The following is a 24,480-nucleotide window of genomic DNA, read 5'->3' as shown; positions in this document are numbered from 1 at the left end:
TCAACGCTTTGAAGAGTTCCTTTGCAGCAGATTTGCCCAGTGCAATGCATCTTTTGATTTGTTGACTGCTGCTTCCATGGCTATTGATTGTGGATCCAAGTAAAATGAAATCCTTGACAACTTCAATCTTTTCTCCGTTTATCATGATGTTGCTTATTGGTCCAGCTGTGAGAATTTTTGTTTTATGCTGAAGTGTAATCCATACTGAAGGCTGTGGTCTTTGGTCTTCATCAGTAAGTGCTTCAAGTCCTCTTCACTTTCAGCAAGCAGGTTGTTACTGAGTCTTCCTCTAATCCTGGTGCCCCGTTCTTCTTCATATAGTCCAGCTTCTCGGATTATTTGTTCAGCATACAGATTGAACAGGTATGGTAGAAGGATACAATCCTGACGCACACCTTTCCTGACTTTAAACCACTCAGTATCCTCTTGGTCTGTCTGAACAACTGCCTCTTGATCTATGTACAGGTTCCTCATGAACACAGTTAAGTGTTCTGGAATTTTCACTCTTTGCAACATTATCCGTGATTTCTCATGATCCACACAGTTGAATGTCTTTGCATGGTCAATAAAACACAGGTAAACATCCTTCTGGTATTCTCTGCTTTCATACAGGACCCACCTGTCATGAGCAATGATATCCCTGGTTCCACATCCTCTTCTGAATCTGCCCTGAATTTCTGGCAGTTCCCTGTCCATACACTGCTGCAGCCATTTTGAATGGTCTTTAGAAAAGTTTTGCTTGTGTGTGATATTGATATTGTTCGATAATTTCCACATTTGGTTGGATCACCTTTCTTGGGAATAGGCATAAATATGGACCTCTTCCAGTCAGTTGGCCAGGAAGCTGTCTTCCATATTTCTTGGCATAGTCGAGTGAGCACTTGCAGCACTGCATCCATTTGTTGAAACATCTCAGTTGATGTTCTGACAATTCCTAGAGCCTTGTTTTTTGCCAATGCTTTCAGAGCAGCTTGGACTTCTTTCTTCAGTACAATTGGTTCCTGATCATATGCTACCTCCTGAAATGGCTGAACGTCATTAATTCTTTTTGGTATAATGACTTTGTGTATTCCTTCCATCTCTTTTGATGCTTCCTGGGTTGTTTAATATTTTCCCCATAGAATCCTTCACTATTGCAACTGGAGGCTTGAATTTTTTCTTCAGTTCTTTCAGCTTAAGAAATGCCAAGCATGTTCTTCCCTTTGGTTTTCTATATCCATCTCTTTGCACATGTCATTATAATACTTTATTTTCTCTTTTCGAGCTGCCCTTTGAAATCTGTTCAGTTCTTTTCCTTCATTATTTCTTCCTTTTGCTTTAGCTGCTCGATGTTCGAGTGCAAGTTTAGGAGTCTCCTCTGACATCCCTCTTGGTCTTTTCTTTCTTTTCAATGACCTCTTGCTTTGTTCATGTATGATGTCTTTGATGTCATTCCACAACTCGTCTCGTCTTCAGTCATTAGTGTTCAAGCCTGCACGTGTCTGTCATGTTGCTGTGACGCTGCAAGCTATGCCACCAGTATTCAGAAAACAGCACGGTCACCTATGGAGGACAGGTTTCAGCTGAGCTTCCAGACTAAGACAGACTAGGAAGGACCCGGCAGTCTACCTCTAAAAAGAATTAGCCAGTGAAACCCTATGAATAGCAGCAGAACACTGTCTGATGTAGTACCAGAAGAGGAGCCCCCCAGGTTGGAAGGCACTCAAAGGACGACTGGGGAAGAGCTGCTTCCTCAAAGTGGAGTCAACCTGAATGACGTGGATGGAGTAAAGCTTTTGGGACCTTCATTTGCTGATGTGGCACGACTCAAAATAAGAAGAGATAGCTGCAAACATCCATTAATAATGGGAACCTGGAAGTGTACAAAGTGTGAATCTAGGAAAATTGGATATCATCAAAAATGAAATGTAATGTATAAACATCAATATCCTAGGCATTAGTGAGCTGAAATGGACTGGTATTGGCTATTTTGAATCAGAGAATCGTATCGTCTCTAGCATGCCGGGAATGACAACTTGAAGAGGAATGGTGTTGCATTCATCATCAAGAAGAACATTTCAAGATCTATCCTGAAGTACAATGCTGTCAGTGATAGGATAATATCCATACGTCTAAAAGGAAGACTGGTTAATATGACTATTATTCAAATTTATGCACCAACCACTAAGCCCAAACATGAAGAACTTGAAGATTTTTATCAGCTTCTGCAGTCTGAAACTGATCGAATATGCAACCAGGATGCATTGATAGCTACTGAAGATTAGAATGCAAAGGTTGGAAACAAAGAAAAAGGGATTGGTATTTGGAAAATATGGCCTTGGTGATACAGACAATATCAGAGATCGAATGATAGAATTTTGTAAGACCAACGACTTCTTCATCACAAATACCATTTTTCAGCAACATAAACGGTGACTATACACATGCACCTCACCAGATGGAACACACAGGAATCACATTGACTACATCTGTGGAAAGAGACGCTGGATAAGTTCAATATCATCAGTCAGAACAAGGTCAGGGGCCAACTGTGGAATAGACCATCAACTGCTCATACGGAAGTTCAAGCTGAAACTGGAGAAAATCAGAGCATGTCCATGAAGGCCAAAATGCGACCTTGAGTATATCCCCCCTGAATTTAGAGACCATCTCAAGAATAGATTTGACGCGTTGAAAACTAATGACTGAAGACCAGACGAGTTGTGGAATGACATCAAGGACATCATACATGAGGAAAGCAAGAGGTCATTCAAAAGGCAGGAAAGAAAGAAAAGACCACAATGGAAGAGTTAATAGATGTGGCAAACTTCATTGTTGTCTTATTTTAAGAAATTGCCACAGCTGCCCCAATCTTCAGCAACCACCACCCTGAGCAGTCAGCAGCCATCAACACTGAGGCAAGATCCTCCACCAGCAAAAAGATTATGACTCTCTGAAGGCTCAGATGATGGATAGCATTTTTTGGCAATAAAGTAATTTTTGATTAAGGTATGTACATTGTTTTTTCTTAGACATAATTATATTGCACACTTAATGGACTATAGTATGGTGTAAACAGAACTTTCATATGTACTAGGAAACCAAAAAATTCGTGTGACGATATCTGCTTTATAGTGGTGGTCTCGAACCAAACCCCCAATATGTCCGAGGAATGCCTGTATAAAGGGCATGTGCTTATGCTCCCTCTTCTGAACACCATTGTGAACTTTCATTTTGGTGCCTCCCTATTTGCAGATCTTTGAATCTGACTAAAACCCTTCATTTTACAGAAACTCTATTTCTTTGTTAACAACTGGTAATAGCAAACATACCAACTATTTCCTATGTGCCAGGCATTGTCTATGGGCTCTACATACTGAGTCTTCACAAGCACCCTGAATGGTAAGTACTAACGTTGTTCCTATTTTACATTTCAGTAAGCTAAAGCCCAGAAAGGTTAAGTGGAGAAGCCAGAATTCAAACCTAGGAAGTGGATTTAACCACTTGGCTTGGCTGCTTCTGATATGTTTCCTCATGAAAATGAAAGCAAACAAAAACAAAAACTTGCTGAATATGTTTAGCCACAGAGTACTCTTCACATAGTAATAGGTAGTGGAGGGCATGGTTAATAGTATGGACTCTTCAGCCTCACTTGTGGGCTTGCAGTATTGTTCTGGCAACCACCTAGTGGCATTTTCTTGGGCAAGTCATATAATCTTTCTAGTCTTTAGTTTTCTTATCCATAAAATAGGCAAGATAATGCCTTTCTTAAAAGGTTGTTTTGAGAATGAAGTGAGGCATTTGTAAAGCACTCTGTAACAACGTCCAGTGGCCAATGAGTCAATTCCAACTCATGGTGACCCCAGGTGTATTAGAGTAGAACTGTACTCCAGAGGGTGTTCAATGGCTGATTTTTCAGAAGTACAGTGTCAGGCCTTTCTTCCAAGGTGACTGTTGGTGGCCTCAAACTGCCAACCTTTTGGTTAGCAGTTGAGCCCATTAAGCATGGAGCTTAAAAGAAACCCTCAAGAAATAGTAGTCATTACGATTCCGGATAATTACTCTTGCATTAGAGGACCTCTGCGTTGTATCCTGAGTGAGATAATATGAGCCCTTTCATTTATTAGGGGAAATCCCACAAATAAGGTGCAAGGAAGTATGTATGGGGGTGAAGGTATGTGTTTGTGTGTGGCGGGGGGTACATGCAGGAAAGGAACGAAGAACCACAAATGGACAGGAGAATATTTATGCCCCAGACACCTGGGAAAGTGGAGAGAGAAGTGCGGGTGGGGAGCAGAAGTGGGTATGGATGGAGTCTAGGGTGGCCTCAGATACTAGACTGGGGGAGGACTGGAACCATTAGCTGAGGTGGAGGTTGGGAAATGGAGCTGGCTGAGGGTGGGAGCTCACTGGGCTCCATCCTGTGAGGAAAGTGCTGTTAATGGAAAAGTTTCAAACTGGAGGCACTTGTGTCAGATGTAAGAATGACAAAGCCAACATGCATTCCCAGGAAGAAAAAAAATCAGGATGTAAGCCATTTATTCATGGGAAGAATGGGTCAAGATGTAAACAATCTGTTCCTGGGAAAAATGTGTTCATGACTGCAAATCTTGTGTAACCGAACTGAAACTGGCTAGCACCGCTCACGCAGGTACAGTAGTAGCTCACTCTCTCCTAGCCAAGTGGCCAACCTTTACATTTCAAAGGACTTCATGCTGAAGCTGATCTTACCTACCATCATTCATTAACCCTCTGCCTTTCCTTTGTTCTCTATGCGTATAGACCCCTCACTCAGATTGAACAATGGAGTGCTTTGTATTTTTACTGAGGGCTGCCTAGCTAGGGCTGTATTATTCTTCAATAAAACTCCTTTTCTTTCATTCCTGACAGAGTTCGAGATTTTCATCTTTGACAGTGCTTTCTCAAGTCTCCTTATCCAGATCTAGGAACAGAACAGATTCAGACAGAGAAGGATACCTGTGAGACTGGAAAGCAAGCAAGAGCGAGAGCTATGCATACAGACATCCTGGCCAGGAGCCCCTGAGGTATAGATTCAGCTCCACCATACCCAGCATTATAAGGGAGATCTGCTTATTTATTTTATAATGAACAAGCGATAAGAGGCATGCTTTTTTAAATTCTGGAATGAGGTCTGGAATGTCCAGTGACAACACTAGTTAGTATGTTATCAAAAGATTTCATATCCTGAGCCTTTCACTGCTGTCACTGGTATGTAGGCCCTGAGGTAGTCTGGACAGGAAGCAAAAGCCAGTACCTTTTTTGATAACAATGAAAATCCTTGGATTTATATAATGTGACACAATGTGAGGGGCACTGTTTAACTCTTGGCAGCGCTGTGAATGCCTAGGGCAGAACACCAAAGGAAAAAGTCGACTTTGAAAGCTTTCTCAGAGCAAATCTGAGAGAATTCACTGGTTAATGCAAATACATGTCCAAACAAGTACTGGTTTGCCGAGGGAGTATGCAGACCTGGCAAGACTCACTTGGCATGAAGAGTGTGAGTAAGCTTCATGTTAATGAGGGAACTTGGGGGTCTGTAGTGAAGAATATGTGGTATTTCCCATGTGTTTCTTTGGAACGTAGTCTGATTGTACCCATAGTGGAAGAAAGTCCACCAGAAAGCATATAATTCCTGAAACCTCTGGGGCTCTATGTGGTGCAGATAATTTAATGGCATATAAATGAATTTGTAGAAATATACCCAGAGTTCCCAGGGTAAAGAACTTTCCTTCCCACAGGTAAACAAATATGAGTGCAAAGTAATGAGACTATTTTTCCGGTGGGGGGTAGGGGATAAGTGGTGGTGATGAGGGGTTGATTTTTAAACTAATGCTATAGGCAGTTCCAGATATATTCTAAATATTGCAGCATCCCTGGGATCACTGTGTAGCCTATGTGACTCTTCTGAAAGATAACAGCTATTTCGATATCAAGTTCATTGGTATAAATCACAGAAATTCATTTTTATAAAGACTTATATGACAACAGCCACATTTCACCTTAAGCTCTGATCTTTTGCACTTTTTGTATCAGCGAAATTCAACACTTATGGTTCCAGATGGAAAAAAACCTAGAAAGTGACTAAGAAAACCATTCATTGACTAGTTAATGAAGTGGCAGATGGGTGCACCTTAACACATGTTTGTTCTGGGGTCCATAGTCTGGGTGTTCCCTTAGATCTAGCCACAGGGTGTGACTCCTAGCAGCAAATTTTCTCTCTGCTCAGATCTAGGCCATTGTGTGATCGTTTATGCAAAGTATGTGAAGTGCTGTACTGACCTTTATTTTATATTTCTGGGATGACTGCAGCAAAACATTCTACGGAGACTAGGCCTCCCAAAGCGCACTTGGATTTTGGCTGGGATTAAGTACAGTTCTGGGGCATTATCCAGTCCTTCAGGCTTAAAGGGGATACGGTGACCCAGAACTCAGGACAAACAGTATCAAGAGGCAGAGATGCTGGCAGAAGGGACCTCTTCTGTATGTGTTAATGTATCCAAGAGGACTTGGAATTATAGAGAAAATCAAGAAATTCTCTATCTTAAGATTGACTAATTTTTAAAAAATTAAAACATGGTATAAACTAAAATGAATGTGAAGTAAGCTCATCAGGCAAAAATTCTTATCAGATAAGCTTGGCACCTCACACATGGAACTTAATAGTGCCCAGTGGACCAAATGTAGATTTCTTGTGATTTACTTACTGCAACATTAAAACAAACAAAAAACAAACCCCCCAAAACAAAAACCCAGTTAAATATATTCTGTGTGCAATAGCTAATTCTGGAACCGGTTTGGAACCAATTCAGGAAAATGTACATCTTCACTTGTTTCATATAAAGTTTAAAGTCACCCCTGTAAGAGGTCATTTTCCTGTCCTTATTTTGTTTTCAACAACTTCCCCACCCTGAAGAGAAGCAACGACAACAACAAGCCCAAGCAAAACAGCCCTTAAGCAATACAAAGGGTGTCCAAGAAAAACATTTAGCTTGAAGGAGGGTTGAATGTAGCCTTGGAAGAACCACTGCTTACATGGGATTGTTCAACAAATTCCTGTTGTGTGAGGTTTGGCATATACTTTCTAAAAATATAAGCATCTGGGGAAACGAGACAAAGCCCAGGTCTTGGACCAAATGAGGCACGCAGTGTGAATCTGTTAGTGATTATATCCATAATGAAATATGTGCCCAAATTTAGCAGTGCAAAATCTAATACACTATGAAAGCCCAGCAGGCAGAGTCCTTACCATAATATATAGCCAACAGAGAAGGTACATATGGCGGCGAGGCCGCTGCTCCTGCTGGGATACTGATGGTGCGATGTCCTCATCTCGATTAATATAAAGGGCAAAACCGTCGTGTGCTGAAACAGAACAGAGACCAGGTGACACAGATTTTTATCATCGCCCCTCAGTGCTGTTTTCTTCTTCACTAGGAGAATTAACAGTGTAAATTCCTAGGAAAAGCACCACAGCAGAAAGCTCACCAATGAGGCAGAATCAACATGAAAGCATGTATTGGATAAATTGCTCCATTGGCATTTTTCCTCTGGATCTTAATTTTTGAAATTTTATTTGGTTTTCATTTATGTTCGTTATAGGAAATTTGAATAATATAGAAAAATATTTGGAAAATAAGAAAAAATAGAAAGTGACCACTGTTAACATTGTGGTATATGTCTTTCTATTTTTTCCTTCCTGTTTGTATTATTTATACCTAGTTGAGATCATACTGTGCATGTAACTCTGTTTTGGATTTTTATCAAAACATTGTAGAATGAGAATTTTTGGCGTGCTATTTTAGAAATCCACATAGAATATCAACCCTGACCACAGCTGCCCAAAACTTCATTTTATCAATGCACTACAATTTATCTAACCAGTTCCTCTTCATGGATATTAAGTAGTGATGTTTTCAAATTTTCATTTATTAAAAATGTCATGATGAATTTCTTCTGCATAAGTCATTGTGTGAATGTCTAAATGTTAAATTGTTTTTTATAGTAGTAGTTAGATGCCATCAAGTTGGCTCTGACTCACAGTGACGCTATACACAACAGAATGAAACGCTGCCTGGTCCATCATCACAATCATTGTTATGCTTCAGCCCATTGTTTCAGCCACTGTGTCAATCCATCATGTTGAGGGTCTTGCTCTTTTACATTGGCCCTCTACTTTACCAAGCATGTTGTCCTTCTCCAGGGACTGATCCCTCCTATTAACATGTCCAAAGCATGTGAGATGTAGTCTTGTCATCCCTGCTTTTAAGGGGCATTCTGTTTGTACTTCTTCCAAGACAGATTTGTTCGTTCTTTTGGTAGTCCATGATATATTCAACCTTCTTCTCCAATACCACAATTCAAAGGCGTCAATTCTTCTTCAGTCTTCCTTTTTCATGGTCCCCTTTCCCATGCATATGAGGCGAACGAAAACACCATGCCTTGGGTCAGGCACACCTTAGTCTTCAAGGTGACATCTTTGCTTTTCAACACTTTAAAGAGGTTACTTGCAGATTTGCCCAATGCAACGCGTCTTTTGATTTCTTGACAACTTCAATCTTTTCTCCACTTACTGTGATGTTGCTTATTGGTCCAGTTGTGAGAATTTTTGTTTTCTTTATGTTGAGATGTAATTCATACTGAAGACTGTGGTCTTTGATGTTAATCAGTAAGTGCTTCAAGTCCTCTTTCAGCAAGCAAGGCTGTGTCATCTGCATATCGCAGTTGTTAATGAGTCCTCCTCCAAACCTGATGCCCCGTTCTTCTTCATATAATCCAGGTTCTCAGATTATTTGCTAAGAATACAGATTGAATAGGTATGGTAAGAAGATATAGCCCTGATGCACACCCTTCCTGATTTTAAACCATGCGTCTTGATCTATGTATGTACAGGTTCCTCATGAGCACGATTAAGTGTTCTGGCATTCCCATTCTTTTTAATGTTATCCATAATTTGTCATGATTCACACAGTCAAATGCCTTTGCATAGTCAATAAAACACAGGTAAACATCTTTCTGGTATTCTTTGCTTTCAGGCAGGATCCATCTGACATCAGCAATAATATCCCTTGTTCCACATCCTCTTCTGGATCCACCTTTAATTTCTGGTAGTTCCCTGTCAATATACTGCTGCAGCCACTTTGTAATGATCTTCAGCAAAATTTTACTTGTGTGTGATATTAACGATATTGTTCAATAATTCTTGCATTCGGTCAGATCACCTTTCTTGGGAATAGGCATAAATAGGGATCTCTTCCAGTCCGTTGGCCAGGTAGCTGTCTTCCAAATTTCTTGGCATAGATGAGTAAGTACTTCCAGGGTTGCATCCATTTGCTGAAACAACTCAATTGGTATTCTGTCAATTCCTGGAGGTTTGTTTTTTGCCAATGTCTTCGGTGCAGCTTGGTCTTCTCCCTTCACCACCATAGGTTCCTGATCATATGCTACCTCCTGAAATGGTTGAACGTCAACCAATTCTTTTTGGTATAGCGACTGTGTATTCTTCCATCTTCTTTTGATGCTTCTTTAACAGTCTCCCTGTAGAATCCTTCGATATTGCTACTTGAGGCTTGAAATTTTTCTTCAGTTCTTTCAGGTTGAGAAATGCTGAGCATGTTCTTCCCTTTTGGTTTTCCATCTCCAGGTCTTTGCGCATGTCATTATAATACTTTTTCTTCTGGAGCCACCCTTTGAAATCTTCTGTTCAGTTGCTTTACATCACCATTTCTTCTTTTTACTATAGCTATTCGACTTTGACGAGCAAGTTTCAGAGTCTCTTCTGACATCCATTTTGGTCTTTTCTTTCTTTCCTGTCTTTTTAATGACCTCTTGCTTTCTTCATGTATGATGTTCTCGATGTCATTCCACAACTCATCTGATCTTCAGTCTTTAGTGTTCAACGTGTCAAATCTGTTCTTGAGATGGTCTCTAAATTCAGGTGGGATATGCTCAATGTCATACTTTGGCTCTTGTGGGCTTGTTCTAATTTTCTTCAGTTTCATCTTGAACTTGCATAGGAGCAACTGATGGTCTGTTCCACAGTCAGCCCCTGGCCTTGTTCTGAATGATGATCTTGAGCATTTCCATGGTCCCTTTCCACAGATGTAGTGGATTTAATTCCTATGTATTCCATCTGGCAAGGTCCACAGGTACAGTTGCTGTTGATGCTGGTGAAAAACAGTATTTGCAAAGAAGAAGTCGTTGGTCTTGCAAAATTCTATCATGCAATCTCCAGCATTGTTTCTATCACCAAGGCCATATTTTCCAACTACCAATCATTCTTCTCTGTTTCCAACTTTCACATTCCAATCACCAGTAATTATCAATGCACCCTGATTGCATATTCTATCAATTTCAGACTGCAGAAGTTGGTAAAAATCTTTAATTTCTTCATCCATGGCCTTAGTGGTTGGTGTGTAAATTAGAATAATAGTCATATTAACTGGGCTTCCTTGTAGGAGTATGGATATTATTTTATCACTGACAGTGTTGTACTTTAGGATAGATCTTGAAATATTCTTTTTGATGATGAATGCAACACTGTTCCTCTTCAATCTGTCATTCCCAGAATAGTAGGCCATATGATTGTCTGATTCAAAATGGCCAATACCAGTCCATTTCAGCTCACTAATGCCTAGGATGTCTATGTTTATGTGTTCCATTTCATTTTTGATGATTTCTGATTTTCCTAGGTTCATACTTCATACACTCCATGTTCTGATTATTAATGGACATTTGCAGCTGTTTCTTCTCATTTTGAGTCATGCCACATGAGCAAATGAAGGTCCCGAAAGCTTTGCTCCATTCACGTCATTTAGGTCAACTCTACTTTGAGGAGGCAGCTCTTCCACAGTCATCTTTTGAGTGCCTTCCAACTTGAGGGGCTCATCTTTCAGCACTATATCAGACAATGTTCTGCTGCTATTCATAAAGTTTTCACTGGCTAATTCTTTTCAGAAGTACATCCCTGGTTCCTTCTTCCTAGTCTTAGTCTGGAAGCTCAGCTGAATCCTGTCCGCCATGGGTGACCCTTGTGGTATTTGAATACTGGGGGCATAGCTTCCAGCATCACAGCAACAAGCAAGTCCCCACAGTTGAGACAAAATGACAGATGCATGGGGATATTTTGTTAGAGTCAAAGTCTACAAAGGTTTTCAGGTTCTTGATATATAACGTTGTTGTTAGGTCCCATTGAGTAGGTTCTGATTTATAGCGACCCCATGTACAACAGAAGGAAACACTGCCCAGTCCTGCATCATTCTCACAATCACTGCTATGCTTAAGCCCATTGTTGAAGTCACTGTGTCAATCTATCTTGTTGAGGGTCTTCCTCTTTTCTGCCGACCTTCTACTTTGCCAAGCATGATGTCCTTCTCCAGGGAATGATCCCTCCTGATAACATGTCCAAAGTATGTGAGATATAGTCTTGCCATCCTTGCTTCTAAGGATCATTCTGGTCGTACTTCTTTCAAGTCAGATTTGTTTGTTCTTTTGGCAGTCCAACGCCACAAATCAAAGGTGTCAATTCTTCTTTGGTCTTCCTTATTCACTGTCAAGTTTTCAGATGCATATGAGGTGATCCAAACACCATGGCTTGAGTCAGGCGGACTTTAGTCTTCAAGGTGACATCTTTGCTTTTCAAGACTTTAAAGAGGTTTTTTTGCAGCAGATATGTCCAATGCAATATGCCTTTTGATTTCTTGACTGCTGCTTCCATGGGTGTTGACTGTGGATCCAAGTAACATGAGGTCCTTGAGAACTTCAATCTTATCTCCCTTTATCGTGATGTTGCTTATCAGTTCAGTTTTAAGAAAAGCTGGAGAAGAATGGATACCTTTGCAGTATGGTGTTGGCAAAGAATATTGAGTATGTCATGGATTGCCAGAAGAATGAGCAAATACGTCTTGGAAAAAGTACAGACAAAATGATTCTTAGAAGGGAATATGGAGAGACTATGTCTTATGTACTTCAGCCATGGTATCCAGAGGGACCAGTATCTGGAAAAGGACATCAAGCTTGGTAAAATAGAGGGTCGGTGAAAAAAGAAGAAAATCTTCAATGAGATGGATTGATACAGTGACTGCAGTAATGGTCTCAAACATGGAAACGATTGTGAGGATGGCGGAGGACGGGGCAGTGTTTTGTTCTGTTGCACATAGGGTCACCATGAATTAGAACTGGCTTGACAGCACCTAACACCAACAGCAATAAGTATTTTAGTGAAATGGGACCAGGTGGCAAGTAGTCCTTGGCAAGCAAAAGACATGCTGGGGATATCCAGGTGAACATCTTTGAATCAACTCACTGTTTATATTCATCAAAAAAAAAAAAGAAGAAGATGTGATTTTGTAAGAAATATTAAGATGGTGGAAATTCTTTGCTTTAAATGTTCTATTATAGATAACTGTTTTGATTGCCAACACATTTGTACTTTGAGTACGGCATTCCAAAAATTTCACGTGGGTGACTCTGCAGTTCGGTAGCTTTCTATTTCTTCTTCCCTATTATTGTTTTAAAACAGTATAATTATCTCTGAAGGGAACCAAGCAAAATGTACACGGACGCTAATACAGAGACAGTATATATTTTAAGGATCTAATCTACTGGTTTTTCATTATAATCTAGTCAGGTCAGATGACATTGGCTTAATATTTCACCAACAATCTAAGATGTCAACGAATGTTTTACACTGAAGCATTCAATAAAATTCAAATATGTAGTAGCAATAAGGCTAACCTAAAAAAAAAATTTTTTTTTTTTTAATGCAGAAGAAGAATCCCTGCACTGAAGATAATGCTGGCTCTGATGGCCTGTGGAGACCACAGAATGATGATGATATTATTTTTGACTCATTAATCCTAAAAAAAATCTAAACTCTACCTCTTCATTGCTCCAAACTGAGGAGAAAATCATCTGTTTTTCTATAAATTTATATCAGTTCAAATAACCAGCCTGAATATTCTTAGTTATCTAGGCCATTAGCTGATTTGCTGATTGTCAGATGTTATATCTAGAAGGGCTAGAATGCACTTTGATGATGCCAGGTAGAAATCTATTTGAAAAAGGTGTATCTTTCTAGATCACTTCATCAATAACATTATCATGACTGGAAAGGTGCCACTTGTTCCACTGGTGACATAATCACTGACAAAAGACCTTTTTGTGGCTAGCTGTGCATGTGCAAGTTTGGCCAGGGGCAAATCTCAGGAGATTTTCTTTTAAGGGACTAAAGAATGTCTAAACTGCCAGTTGCCATTGAGTAGACTTTGATTCATGGTGCCCTCTTGTAAGTCAGAATAGAACTGTACTTCACGGAGTTTTCAACAGCCAATTTTTTGGAAGTAGATTGCCAGTCCTTTCTTCTGAGGTTCCTCTGGGCAGAATCAAACCTCTAACCTTTTAGTTCGCAGCTGAGCATGTTAACTCTTTGCACCATCCAGGGACTTCAAATAATGTCTATACCCACCCACTGCCATCGAGTCAATTCTGACTCATAGCGACCCTATAGGACAGAGTAGAACTGCCCCGTAGAGTTTCCAAGGAGTGCCTGGTGGATTTGAACTGCCGACCTTTTGGTTAGCAGCCATAGCACTTAACCACTATGCCACCAGGGTTTCCAATAATGTCTATACCCCCTAAAAATTTATAATGTAAACATAAACAGCATATATGAACAAACATATGTATATATACATTGCTGTTAATAGATATATATATTGCTGTTAGGTGCCATCAGTTCAGTTCTGACTCATAGTGACCCTACGCACAACAGAATGAAAAACTGCCTGGTCTTGCGCCATCCTCAGGATCGTTGCTATGCTTGAGCCCATTGTTGTAGCCACTCTGTCAAGCCATCTTATTGAGGGTCTTCCTCTTTTTCCCAGACCCTCTACTTCATCAAGCATGATGTCCTTTTCCAGGGACTGATCCCTCCTAATAACATGTCCAAAGTATGTGAGATGTAGTCTTGCCATCCTTGCTTCTAAAAAAAAAAAATGTGTATATATATACATATATAGATATATAATCACAAAATAAAATATTTTTTGAAAATATAAATCGTGCCCTACAGATAACTAAAGTTTTATGAACTAAAAAATGGTAAAAAAAAAAAAAAAATGTATGAATAGTTCTGCTGAATCTTAAGTAATCTTTAGCAGCTCAGTTGTAACTCAAAATCTGCGGCAGGTAAAGGATTTATTATTTTAAAACTACAGGTGCGAGATCACTTCAGGGTTAAAAGCCAGTTCCAATCCACTTCCAGGCTTCAATGATTTAAGAATCAAGATGGAAATATTCAACTCCATTTCTGACAGGGTAAACCCATCCTGGCACTAAGAAGGTCAACAGTGTTATCCATAGTACTGAGAAAAGAGCCTGGCCCATAGGAAGTGCTCAATAAATATTGGTTGAAATAATTTAATCTTTAGAACTACATCCTACGAAAGAAATCAAGACAGTTGCTGTCAGTCAATTCCAGCTCATGGTGACCCCATGTGTGTTAGGGTAGAACTGTGTACCATAGGGTTTTCAATGGCTGATTTTTTGGAAGTAGATCACCAGGCCTTTCTTTGGAGATGCCTCTGGGTGGACTCAAACCTCCAATCTTTCCATTAGAAGGCTGAGCACCCTAACCCTTTGTACCGCCATAGACTCCAAAAGTGGGTATTATTAACTCCATTTTGCAGATGAGGCAGCAAAAGCTCAGAAAGGTTAATTATCTTGCCCAAGATTACAGAGCTAGTAAGTCTGGAGCTAGGGTTCAAAACCAGTTCCTTCTGCCTCCAAATCCTATGTTCTTATTCCTACATTAAAATTATATATTTAAAAAATTTTGAAGTTCAATAATCTTTGAATCAATAAGCCTGTGGGAGGGTATGACTGAAGATCACTCATATTGCCTCTCAACAGACTAGAGCTATTTTTTGGTTGAGCCTCAACATAAGCAAAAGGTCTTCACTGTATAAAACTATTTTTGCTGAATGTGTTCTTTTGTGTGGCATATTATCATTCTGAACAATAACAAACAATAAAATCACCTAGAGCAAAATCAGAGCCTTTCTGCGGTGACTGATGCCGGTTAAAGATGGTGGTAGCTAACTAGCAATGATCTATTTCTATGTCCTCAAACCTAAGTACCTTTTAACTTGGAGGGTTTTTTTTTTTTTTTTTTAAAGCCAGGTGCAGCTCCACTTTGGATAAACAAAGAAAGAGACAAAGTCTGGTCACTGGAGGGGGCTCTCTCAGAATTATACCTGGACTCTTTTGTGTAGTATTTGTCAATAGAACAATTCCCCAGTAGCTGGATTACATCAGATTTGAGTTGTTTTTAAGCACTAAGTAGGTGGTGGTGCAATGGTTAAGAGCTGCAGCTAGCTGTTAACTGAAAGGTCAGTTCAAATCCATCAGCTGCTCCTTGGAAACCCTATGGGGCCATTCTACTCTGTCCTATAGGGTTGCTATGAGTCAGAATCGGCTCGACGGCAACAGGTTTGGTTTTTGGTTTAGGTGAAGGATTGACAGTCAAAGAAGAATATCCTCCATCTATTATATAAACTCTGCCCTAGAAAATACTGACCTAAGATTCTATCCAGGCTCTATTTTCCACTACTGCTAATTTTAATGAAGAAACTGTATTTGGAATATTGAGTCCAATAAGGGTAGTCTAAACCAATCTTGGGCTGTTGCATCCTTCATGTTTTTCTTAATGGGGCCCATCATGAGTTTGAATAGGTTCCCTCTGATGGCTCTGGGGAGGTGCAGTTTGATTATTTCCATAAACTGGCCACACTCCATGGCAATGGTGTGCCCCAGAGTGCATCAACCAGATGGTGTCACCTCTGAACAGAGCACTGCTCAGGAAACTGAGAAAGGGTGGGAGCTGCAGAAGGACCCATGATTGAATCATGATGTGAAGACCTTGAAGTAGATTGGAGAAGAGGCTCCAAGGAGGACAGCAGGGTGGGAATGTGGAAAGAGTAGGTAACTGGCATCTGGGATCTCATTCTGAGTGTGTCTCTCACTATAAGGCTCGTAAACACATTTCTGATACGTAGTAATATATATTCTTCATAATATGAGGGGGTTGGATTAAATTAGTGCTTCTCAAGATTCAGTCATGAAGAACTCATGTTAAAGGTTTTGCCATATCCCATAACAGTGCCAAACTATCCATTAGGCACAGTGGGCACGGGTGTAGGTAGGGCCCAAGAGATACTTTAAGGGACTCATGCAAATTTTTAATTTCATTTAATATAAGAAGAAAAAAATTAACTTTTAGACTTTTAAGTTATAATCAGGTTTATACCAATAGAGTAAAAATACATTATTTGAGTAAGTATTAGAGTGGTATTGAAGACATACTAGCCAAACTAGAGATTCTCCTAAACCAAACCTGAAGAATTTAAAGATAATTGGGAGGGAATTCCTTTTTCACTAAGTGAGTCAATATTATTTAATGCCAGGTCCCTGTGCCACATAAACTATCCTGTATACTATTAGAGCTATATAACCTATACATAGGGATATACTGGAACAGATTATCTATAATCTATATATCACAAATCAAAGCAATTTGAAAAACTGTTCTAGGACACAGGAAGTTGTAAATACAGATTGTAACTTCAACATTTTGTTTCTGCTTTTTCCTCCGCAATTGCCCATGGAATAAAAAAGGGTTAAAAAAGAGAAATGCATATTCTGAAATAAAGCTAGAAGGAATTCCCAGTAAAAAAAACCTATTGCATTAACACAACAGGATCTAAAATGATAGAAATGGTGACGTCAGAAAGACTGGACCAATCACAGCACAGGAACTGATCCTAACATTTGGCAGAGCTTGGGGGCTCCCCAAATAAGTCAAAGGTCCGCTGAATACAGGCAAATGCAGCATTGGGTGGGGGCCTGTGTGCAATCGAGGTGGAGCCTCAATTTCTCAGTTGGGGCAACTGTATTCAGTTAGTGGGTGAAGTGTTTCTCCTCTTCTGGGGAGATGGCAGTGACTTCCCAGGAACATGGAAACAAAGCTGCTGCAGGCTCTAGAAAACCTAAATTCTTAACTCCGAAAGCCCAACCAACTGTTCTAGCCTGCAACCAGAAACCACCGTTACTAATTTTACTAATCGGCTGGCTCAAAATCTGCCATCCTTCCTCATTATGTTAGTGGTTTCAGTGACAGAAAACTGCCAGTCTAATTCGCCACTAGAGTTTCCTTTTCTCCAGAAGTGAACTTTCTCTAGTCATGGTTTGAGGTGCTGGTTTTAGATTGATGATGCCTGAACAATAGAACATAGAATCTTGTTGTGCTCTTCCAGAGCTTTTTTGATCTTTTTTGGGTTCCTGCTGGCTGTCAGGAAACCCTGGTGGCATAATGGTTAAGAACGACATCTGCTAACTAAAAGGTCAGCAGTTCAAAGTCACCAGGTACTCCTTGGAAACTCTATGGGGCAGTTCCACTCTGTCCTGTAGGGTCGCTATGAGTCAGAATTGACGGCAACGGGTTTGGTTTTTTTTTTTTGGCTGGCTGTCAAGTCAGTCTGAGAGGCCCTTACCCAGGAGTAACTTCATATTCAGAAGGAGGTTTGCAAACGTGACCTAGGATCAAAAACTTAGATTTGGATGGAACCAACATTTTTTGAGCGTCAGTATGTTCCAGGCACTTCCAAAGCTCGTTACCAGCTAAGTACTCAATCTGGGACTCGTCCAGTTCTAACATTAGCCCCAGCAACTCTTAGGGTATGGTTTTAATAATTAGGCCAAATAAGCAAAATACTGCCACGCATTAAACAAAGACATGCATATCTTTGCTATGAAGAGCCAAGTATGTGTCATAGAAACAATTACACTAGGAAGGTGACATAGTTTTACTGGGCTATGATTTTTCCATTTAAAAAGTGTTTCTAATATGATTTGAGGGCAGTTTGTCTCTCCTGCTGTGTCTTCCTAGCACAGGTATCCAGGAGGAGCTGAGGGTCCCTGGCACTATTAGGAAGCTCTGCTCGGGGAGCATTCTTTCTCTCCTTTTTAGCACAGCTGCCTGTGGGCCACCAATTAAGGAATTCTTATTGTGAATGTGATGCTGGAGATGACCCATGTTGTACCTTCAAACATAACATCAGTTTTTAAATGATCTGATATCCACTTCTTCCCTAAACATTACATAATTAGCCTTTGTAGTTCTCACAGAATAGCACCTCTAATGACTGCCCCTCAGACAATCAAAGGTTACCATATGATGAGTTCTATGCAGAGAATCGACTTGATGGCACTGGGTTTTTTTGTTTTTTTTTTTATGCAGAAGTACAGACATATGAGAGGGCAGTGGTGGTCGGTGGTAGAATTCTTGCCTTCCACGTGGGAGACCCGGGTTCCATCCCTAGTCAATGCGCCTTAAGCGCAGCCACCACCATTTGTCAGTAGAGGCTTGTGTGTTGCTATGATGCTGAACAAGTTTCAGCAGAGCTTCCAGACTAAGATGGATAAGGAAGAAAAGTCTGGTGATCTACTTCTAAGAATCAGCCAGTGAAAACCCTATGGATCACAATGGTCTGAACCACAGTAGATCATGGACATGGGGCAGGACCAGGTAGCATTTAATTCCATTGTGCATGGGGTAGCCATGAGTCGGGGGCTGACTCCTCAGTAGCTGGTAGCAACATCACAGACCTTTGATGGTACAGAGGCGGGAGTCCTCTGCTCTGTTTGGTAGGTCAAGGGAAGACTCCACATAGGAGGAAATATTTGAGGTGGGTTGTTTAAGCGTGACTAGAGGTTTGCTGTGGAAGTAGGGCCCGGTGATCTGTTTCCCATAAAGATTATAGCCAAGAAAATCCTGTGGAACAGCTCTACTCTGTAATACATGGGGTTGCCACGAGTTGGAACTGACTCGACAGCAACAGGTTTTTTTTTTTTTTTTTTTGGTTTAGGGTTTCACTGAGCAGAAGAAAATGTTAAAGGGAGGGGTTCATTCACCAGGCTGCGAAGAAGAAATATTATTTATTGGCACAGCATAGCCCACTGAGGGGAGTGTTACTATTGTCGGACACGAAAAAGCATTGAGTTAAGTTTAGATGGGTGAGACAGGCACAAGTCAAATCATGGAGGGCCTTAGAAGGGAAACTGAGGCACAGTGAAGTTAAGAAAGTTGCTCAAGGTTACCCCACTGGAAGGTGGTGGATTTGGGCTTAGACTTAGGTAGTTTGACTTCTGAGCCCACGCTTTTAGTCATGATGCTTTACTGCCTATGGGGCATCGGGGAAGACATGAGGATGGGGGAAGTCAGTGGAAGAACTGGCTTCTGGGAAGGGTAACTCTAGGTCTTGTGGCTATGCCTAAGAGAAGGAAGCAGACCTTCTCTCATCTACTCCATTAGCCCTTGGTGAGATTCCAGGGACTGAGGGTTGAATGGCCTCTACATTCAAATTTAAAATGACAAACATTAGATTAGTTTTTATGCTCACCTAAAGCATATGATTTTTAAAGCATATGAGTGCTGAGAAAGTCCTGTGAGTATTGAGGGCCTCACATAGGTAGAGGGGCAGGAATGACAGTAAGCCCAAGCCAATGACATGGAGAAACAGTCTGTTTGAGATGTTATTTGTGCCACCTTTATTGTATTTCTATGGTCTACTCTCCTTGAAACTATTTTGAAAGTGTTTTGGGAGGTGAGGTAAAGAATAGATGGAGGAAGAGCAATGGAAGACATGGTAGAGGTAGAAGGAAAGAGAAAGCGGAAATTTAATCAAGTATTCCTTAAAATATAAATCACTGAAATATTTTCTTAAGGATCATGGAAACTGATAGAGGTTTAAGAAGCAAGTATAGACAATAAAACTCTTGTGTTAGGATCACTCTGATATTAAAAAAAAAAAGGATTTTAACGTTATTTACAAGCTTCTCAGAAATTATTTTGATCTCAGTAGAATGCAGTAGATACACATGGGCATCCTCCACAGTCAGGATATTGCTCTAAAAACACAATTCTGATCATTTGGTTTCCTTCTCTAAAACCTTCCCACTAACTTCAGAACAAAGTCCAGTTTTCTTAGCATTGCCTTCAAAGGCCCTTACTATCATATTCAAACTACTTTTCTAGATTAATCTCATACTACTCCAGACTTTGAGAGCTTGTCTGGAGGTTCTAGCGGGGGAGTGTAGCTACTTGTATACCCTTGACTGAAGAATGGTCCTCTCCTCTACTGGGGAAGGTCGTCCTCTTCGACCGAGCACATAGCTTCAGAAGGGACACACATGGAGTGGTGAGGGAGGAAGGGGATACCCACCTACCCAGCCAGATCAGCTGAACCAACCCTGGCAATCAATGGAGTGGCAGATGTCACAGCTAGGTCATCCTCACATTCAGGACTAGAGGTCTGGTGGCACAAGAAGCCCTGGTGGTGCAGTGGTTAAGCATTCGACTGCTAACCAAAAGGTTCGTAGTTTGAATCCACCAGCTGCTTCTTGGAAACCCTGTGGGGCCGTTCTACTCTGTCCTATAGGGTCGCTATGAGTTGGAATCAACTTGACAGCAATGTGTTTGGTTTGGTTTTGACTCTGGACTGGCCGCTGTCATTGTTCTACCAAAAGGCTTCTTCGATCTTCTAAGCCTTTACTCATTCTCTTTTCTCTGACCAGAATCCCCAGCTATTTGGGGCTTTCTCTGTGGTATAGGCTCATGGCAGCCATGTGATTCCCCACATTTCTCGGCACTTTCACGGTTAGGTGGAGCCTTTGTGACTGTTGTTGTTGGGTGCTGTGGATTTGATTCCAACTCATAGCAACCCCATGTGACAGAGGAGAGCTGCCTCACAGGGTTTTCTTGGCTGTAATCTTTATGGAAGCAGATCACCAGATATTTTTCTTGTGGAGCCACTGGGTAAACCTGAACTGCCAACCTTTCGATTAATAACTGAGTGCTTAACTGTTGTGCCACCAGGCTCCTTAATCACTTCTAGGCCAATGCATTTAAAAGCTGATGTGGGCTCTCTATTCTTTCTCTTCCCCTGTCACAGTGACCTGAAGTCATATGTTGACATGATGGAGCCGCAAGATGGAAACAGCCTGGATTCCTGGGTCACCACTTGGAAGGAAGTGGTTCTAGAGAGTCAACTTACTTCAACAGACTTTGAGAAAGAAACTTTAGGGTTAATCCATTATTATTCCAAGGTTAATTTAGAATAGGCTCGCCTATTCTGATTACACTATTCCATATCGTCTGCTCTATCACAAAAAGAATTAATCCCTCTTTTGCATTTGTGCTCCCACTACATATCTATACTGTGGCAGTTACTACATTTTACTATAGTTGTCACCAAGGAAGGTGGCTTTGATACATTGTAAGCACTTTAGGGAGAAAGAGCAAACCTTACTGACCATCATATGCTGACTTCCCTACACAGTACAGGGAATTTAATAGGGTTTCAATAAATCCTTGTGGAAAGAACATAATGATATGACTCTTCCTTAAGTAAATTCTAGGAGTCCCTGAGTAGTTATCATGCTCGGCTGTGAACAGAAAGGTTGGAGGTTTGAGTCTACCCAGGGGCACCTCGGAAGAAAGGCCTGGTGATCTACTTTGAAAAATCCATCATTGGAGCACAGTCGTACTCTGATATACAGTGTCATCATGAGTTGCAGTTGATTTGACTGCAACTGATTTTTTAAAGTAAATTCTCTCTTTCCATTAGCTTTTATTATCAAATAAAACCTGCAATCTAAGAAGAATAAAAAATAAGTTTCTGGATACAAAATATAAGTAAATAGAAATAAAAACATTCATCTTTAAGGGACATAATTATTATTTTCTATTAAAGGAAGGAAGGGAGCTGTTTCGCTCCAAACTGTATTCATATGAGAATAAGTCACTGAGCTAACGCTGCATATTCATAAAACACACAGAGGCATTAATTTTTTGAAATAAAAATAGTAACACATTTCCATTGCCTTATAATTTCATCACACTGCTCTATAACTGTATGCAAGCGAATTTCAATGATCCTCAAGAAGCCTCTTCACTGGGTCTTCAAACACAATGATTACAAAATGGTTTTAATTTACCCATGTTTATGATAAAATAAATGTTATTTTGATTGATTGGCAAAAGTCTACAAGCAGCAATAAGAGCAATTATGTTTGACACGGAGACATTATAAAATCTATAACCCAAACCTTTAAAGCCTGATTTGAAATGTCCAATTTGACTTATGAGAACCAGTTATAATCCTGCTTCATGCAAAAAGCATTAGGTTAATGCTGGAGCAAGGTACTGTTGCCAAGCCTGCCCTGGCATAATTAATCAGGAATATTTTAGAAATGAGCTGTCTCCAAGAGGCTATTGATTTACTGTCATGACACATTTTTCTTATGGGCTGCGCGGCTGCTCTGGAGCTGGGATGCACTGGCATGTATATTTCAGTGACTAAGCCTTGATCTGTCCTCCTGGATGGCTGCCATCCCTGCACTGACATCTGCAAACACTCACTCTTGACAGCCTCATGCCTGGTGTGGTGGCTTCCAAGTTGATTAGGATTAGTTCAGAGGCCTTTGGGACTAGTCTGAGTGTAATCGAAAGCAGAGACCCAGGAAAGTCTCAAGAGAGTGGCATGCACCCTGTAAATGGCACCATGTTCATAGTGGATGTGCCTGAGCATGCGGATGCACCTACAAACACACCCACGCCTGCACACACACATACACACCCATGCACACACACACAAATGAAGTGGCCCAGGAGAGTCTCAAGAGAGTAACATGCACCCTGCAAATGGTATCACATTAATAGTGAATGTGCGTGTGCACAGACACACCTACAAACACACCCATGCATGCACATATACACACCCATGCACATAAAAAAAAATGCACATACACACACACAAATGCTAACATACTTGAGGAACGGGGGAGACTTTGGCTGTAATCTTCAAGGTCATCTCTATCACCTGTTAAACTAAATGAAAGCTCTTACAGTGGTGCTACCTTAAACACACAGACAGCAGCTATAACTTAGCTCTTTTTCATAATGATTCCCTGACATAAGGCAATACTGTCAGGAGGAGCCTTTAAAGCTCAAGAGTTGTCAAATGTTCTTCCTAAGACTACGGGGGAAAGTCAAGAGAGAAGGAAGCAATCTAGCTCATCGCTCAGCTTTCTCCCCTTAACCTCTTAATTTGACTCTGCAAACAGAAGATGGCACATGTCCCACACAAAGCCATGGTGATGGTTATAGAAGTGTGGTGGGGAGATACTAGACCTCTAAAAAATGGTTAATGTCGCTGTTATCCCGGGTACAGTACATCAAGTCCCTCCACCTCTTCCAGGTCTTTGTTCAGAACCGTTAACTTCTTTGCACGTTCAAGGTCTTCCTTTGGCTGAGCCGATGATTGTGTGGCCAATGCTGAATCCTGATGAATGGAAACTGCAGTGTCTGTACAGGCTCTGCTTGTGTGGGGAGGTGGGGAGAGGACCGGGCCAAGAGGTCACTCACCGCTGGCTAGCCGTGTAACTCTGAGCCAGCTGGGGCCCTTCTGGAACCCAGGCTCCTCATCTGTAAGAGTCTGCAGCATTAGACAGTAGGGGTCCTGTTCAAGTCTCAGAAATTTACATCTACATCCTGGATGATACATTCCTGTATTCTGTGTATATACTTAGCCATCCTTCCTTCCTCCCTCCTTCATTGTATAAACTTTTATTTGAAATATAACATACATGAAGGTCCCTGGGTGTCGCAAGTGGTTTCTGCTCAACTACTAACCTAAAGGTTGGCGGTTTGAACCCACCCAGCAACAGCACAAAAAAAAGGCCTGGCAATATATATTATGCCAAGAAAACCTTATGAAGCAGTTCTACTCTGTAACACATGGGGTCACCATGAGTTGGAATCAACTCCACTGCAACAGGTTTGTTTTTTTAATAACATATTTATAGAAAAGTGCACAAATAATAAGTGCCTCGAAGATGAATGTTCACAAAGTGAACTCACTCAAGTATCCAGCACCCAAATCAAGAAACTGAGCATTACAAACCACCCAGAATAGCCCCCCCAAGCCCTTTTCTGGTCACAACTAATTGCCCAAAGGTAATCACTCTTCTGAAATCAAGCACCATAGATTAATTTTGTCTGATTTTGAGATTTATATAAATGGACTCATACAGCATGTGTTCTTTGGTGTCTGGCTATTTTTGCTCAATATTATGTTTGCAAGATTCACCCATGTTGAGTTGTGGAGTTGCAGTTTTTCATTCTCATTGCTGTGTACATTTCATTCCATTGTGTGCATACGATACAATTTATTTATCTGTTCTATTGTTGATGACATTGTGGTTCTTTCCAGTTTGGTACATTTAGCAAGACAGCTGCCATGAACCTTCCCATACATTCTTTTTTTGGTGAACACATTTGCATTTCACTTGGGTATATACCTAGGAGTGGAATTGCTGAGTCATACGGTATGACTCCAGGTATCAGCTTTAATAGGTAATGTCAAA

The 24,480-nt window shown here is 40.7% G+C and overlaps 1 protein-coding gene across 4 annotated transcripts in view; it reads right to left on the bottom strand.

The window, feature by feature from the left end:
• The window catches only part of AIG1 (androgen induced 1), a 297,796-nt gene that overhangs the window by 45,117 nt on the left and 228,199 nt on the right, over window positions 1-24,480 (bottom strand). For all 4 annotated transcript variants that reach the window (XM_064291616.1, XM_010588493.3, XM_010588536.3 and 1 more), the window contains one exon: window positions 7,247-7,362. In XM_064291616.1, coding sequence (XP_064147686.1) covers window positions 7,247-7,362 — 116 coding nt within the window. The remainder of the gene's footprint in view (window positions 1-7,246; window positions 7,363-24,480) is intronic.

The sequence above is a fragment of the Loxodonta africana genome, chromosome 1 (genome assembly GCF_030014295.1).
Source record: "Loxodonta africana isolate mLoxAfr1 chromosome 1, mLoxAfr1.hap2, whole genome shotgun sequence".
Classification (NCBI taxonomy): Eukaryota; Metazoa; Chordata; class Mammalia; order Proboscidea; family Elephantidae; genus Loxodonta; species Loxodonta africana.
The sequence above is the reverse complement of the archived record's forward strand: the minus strand, read 5'-3'. Positions and strand labels throughout refer to the sequence as shown.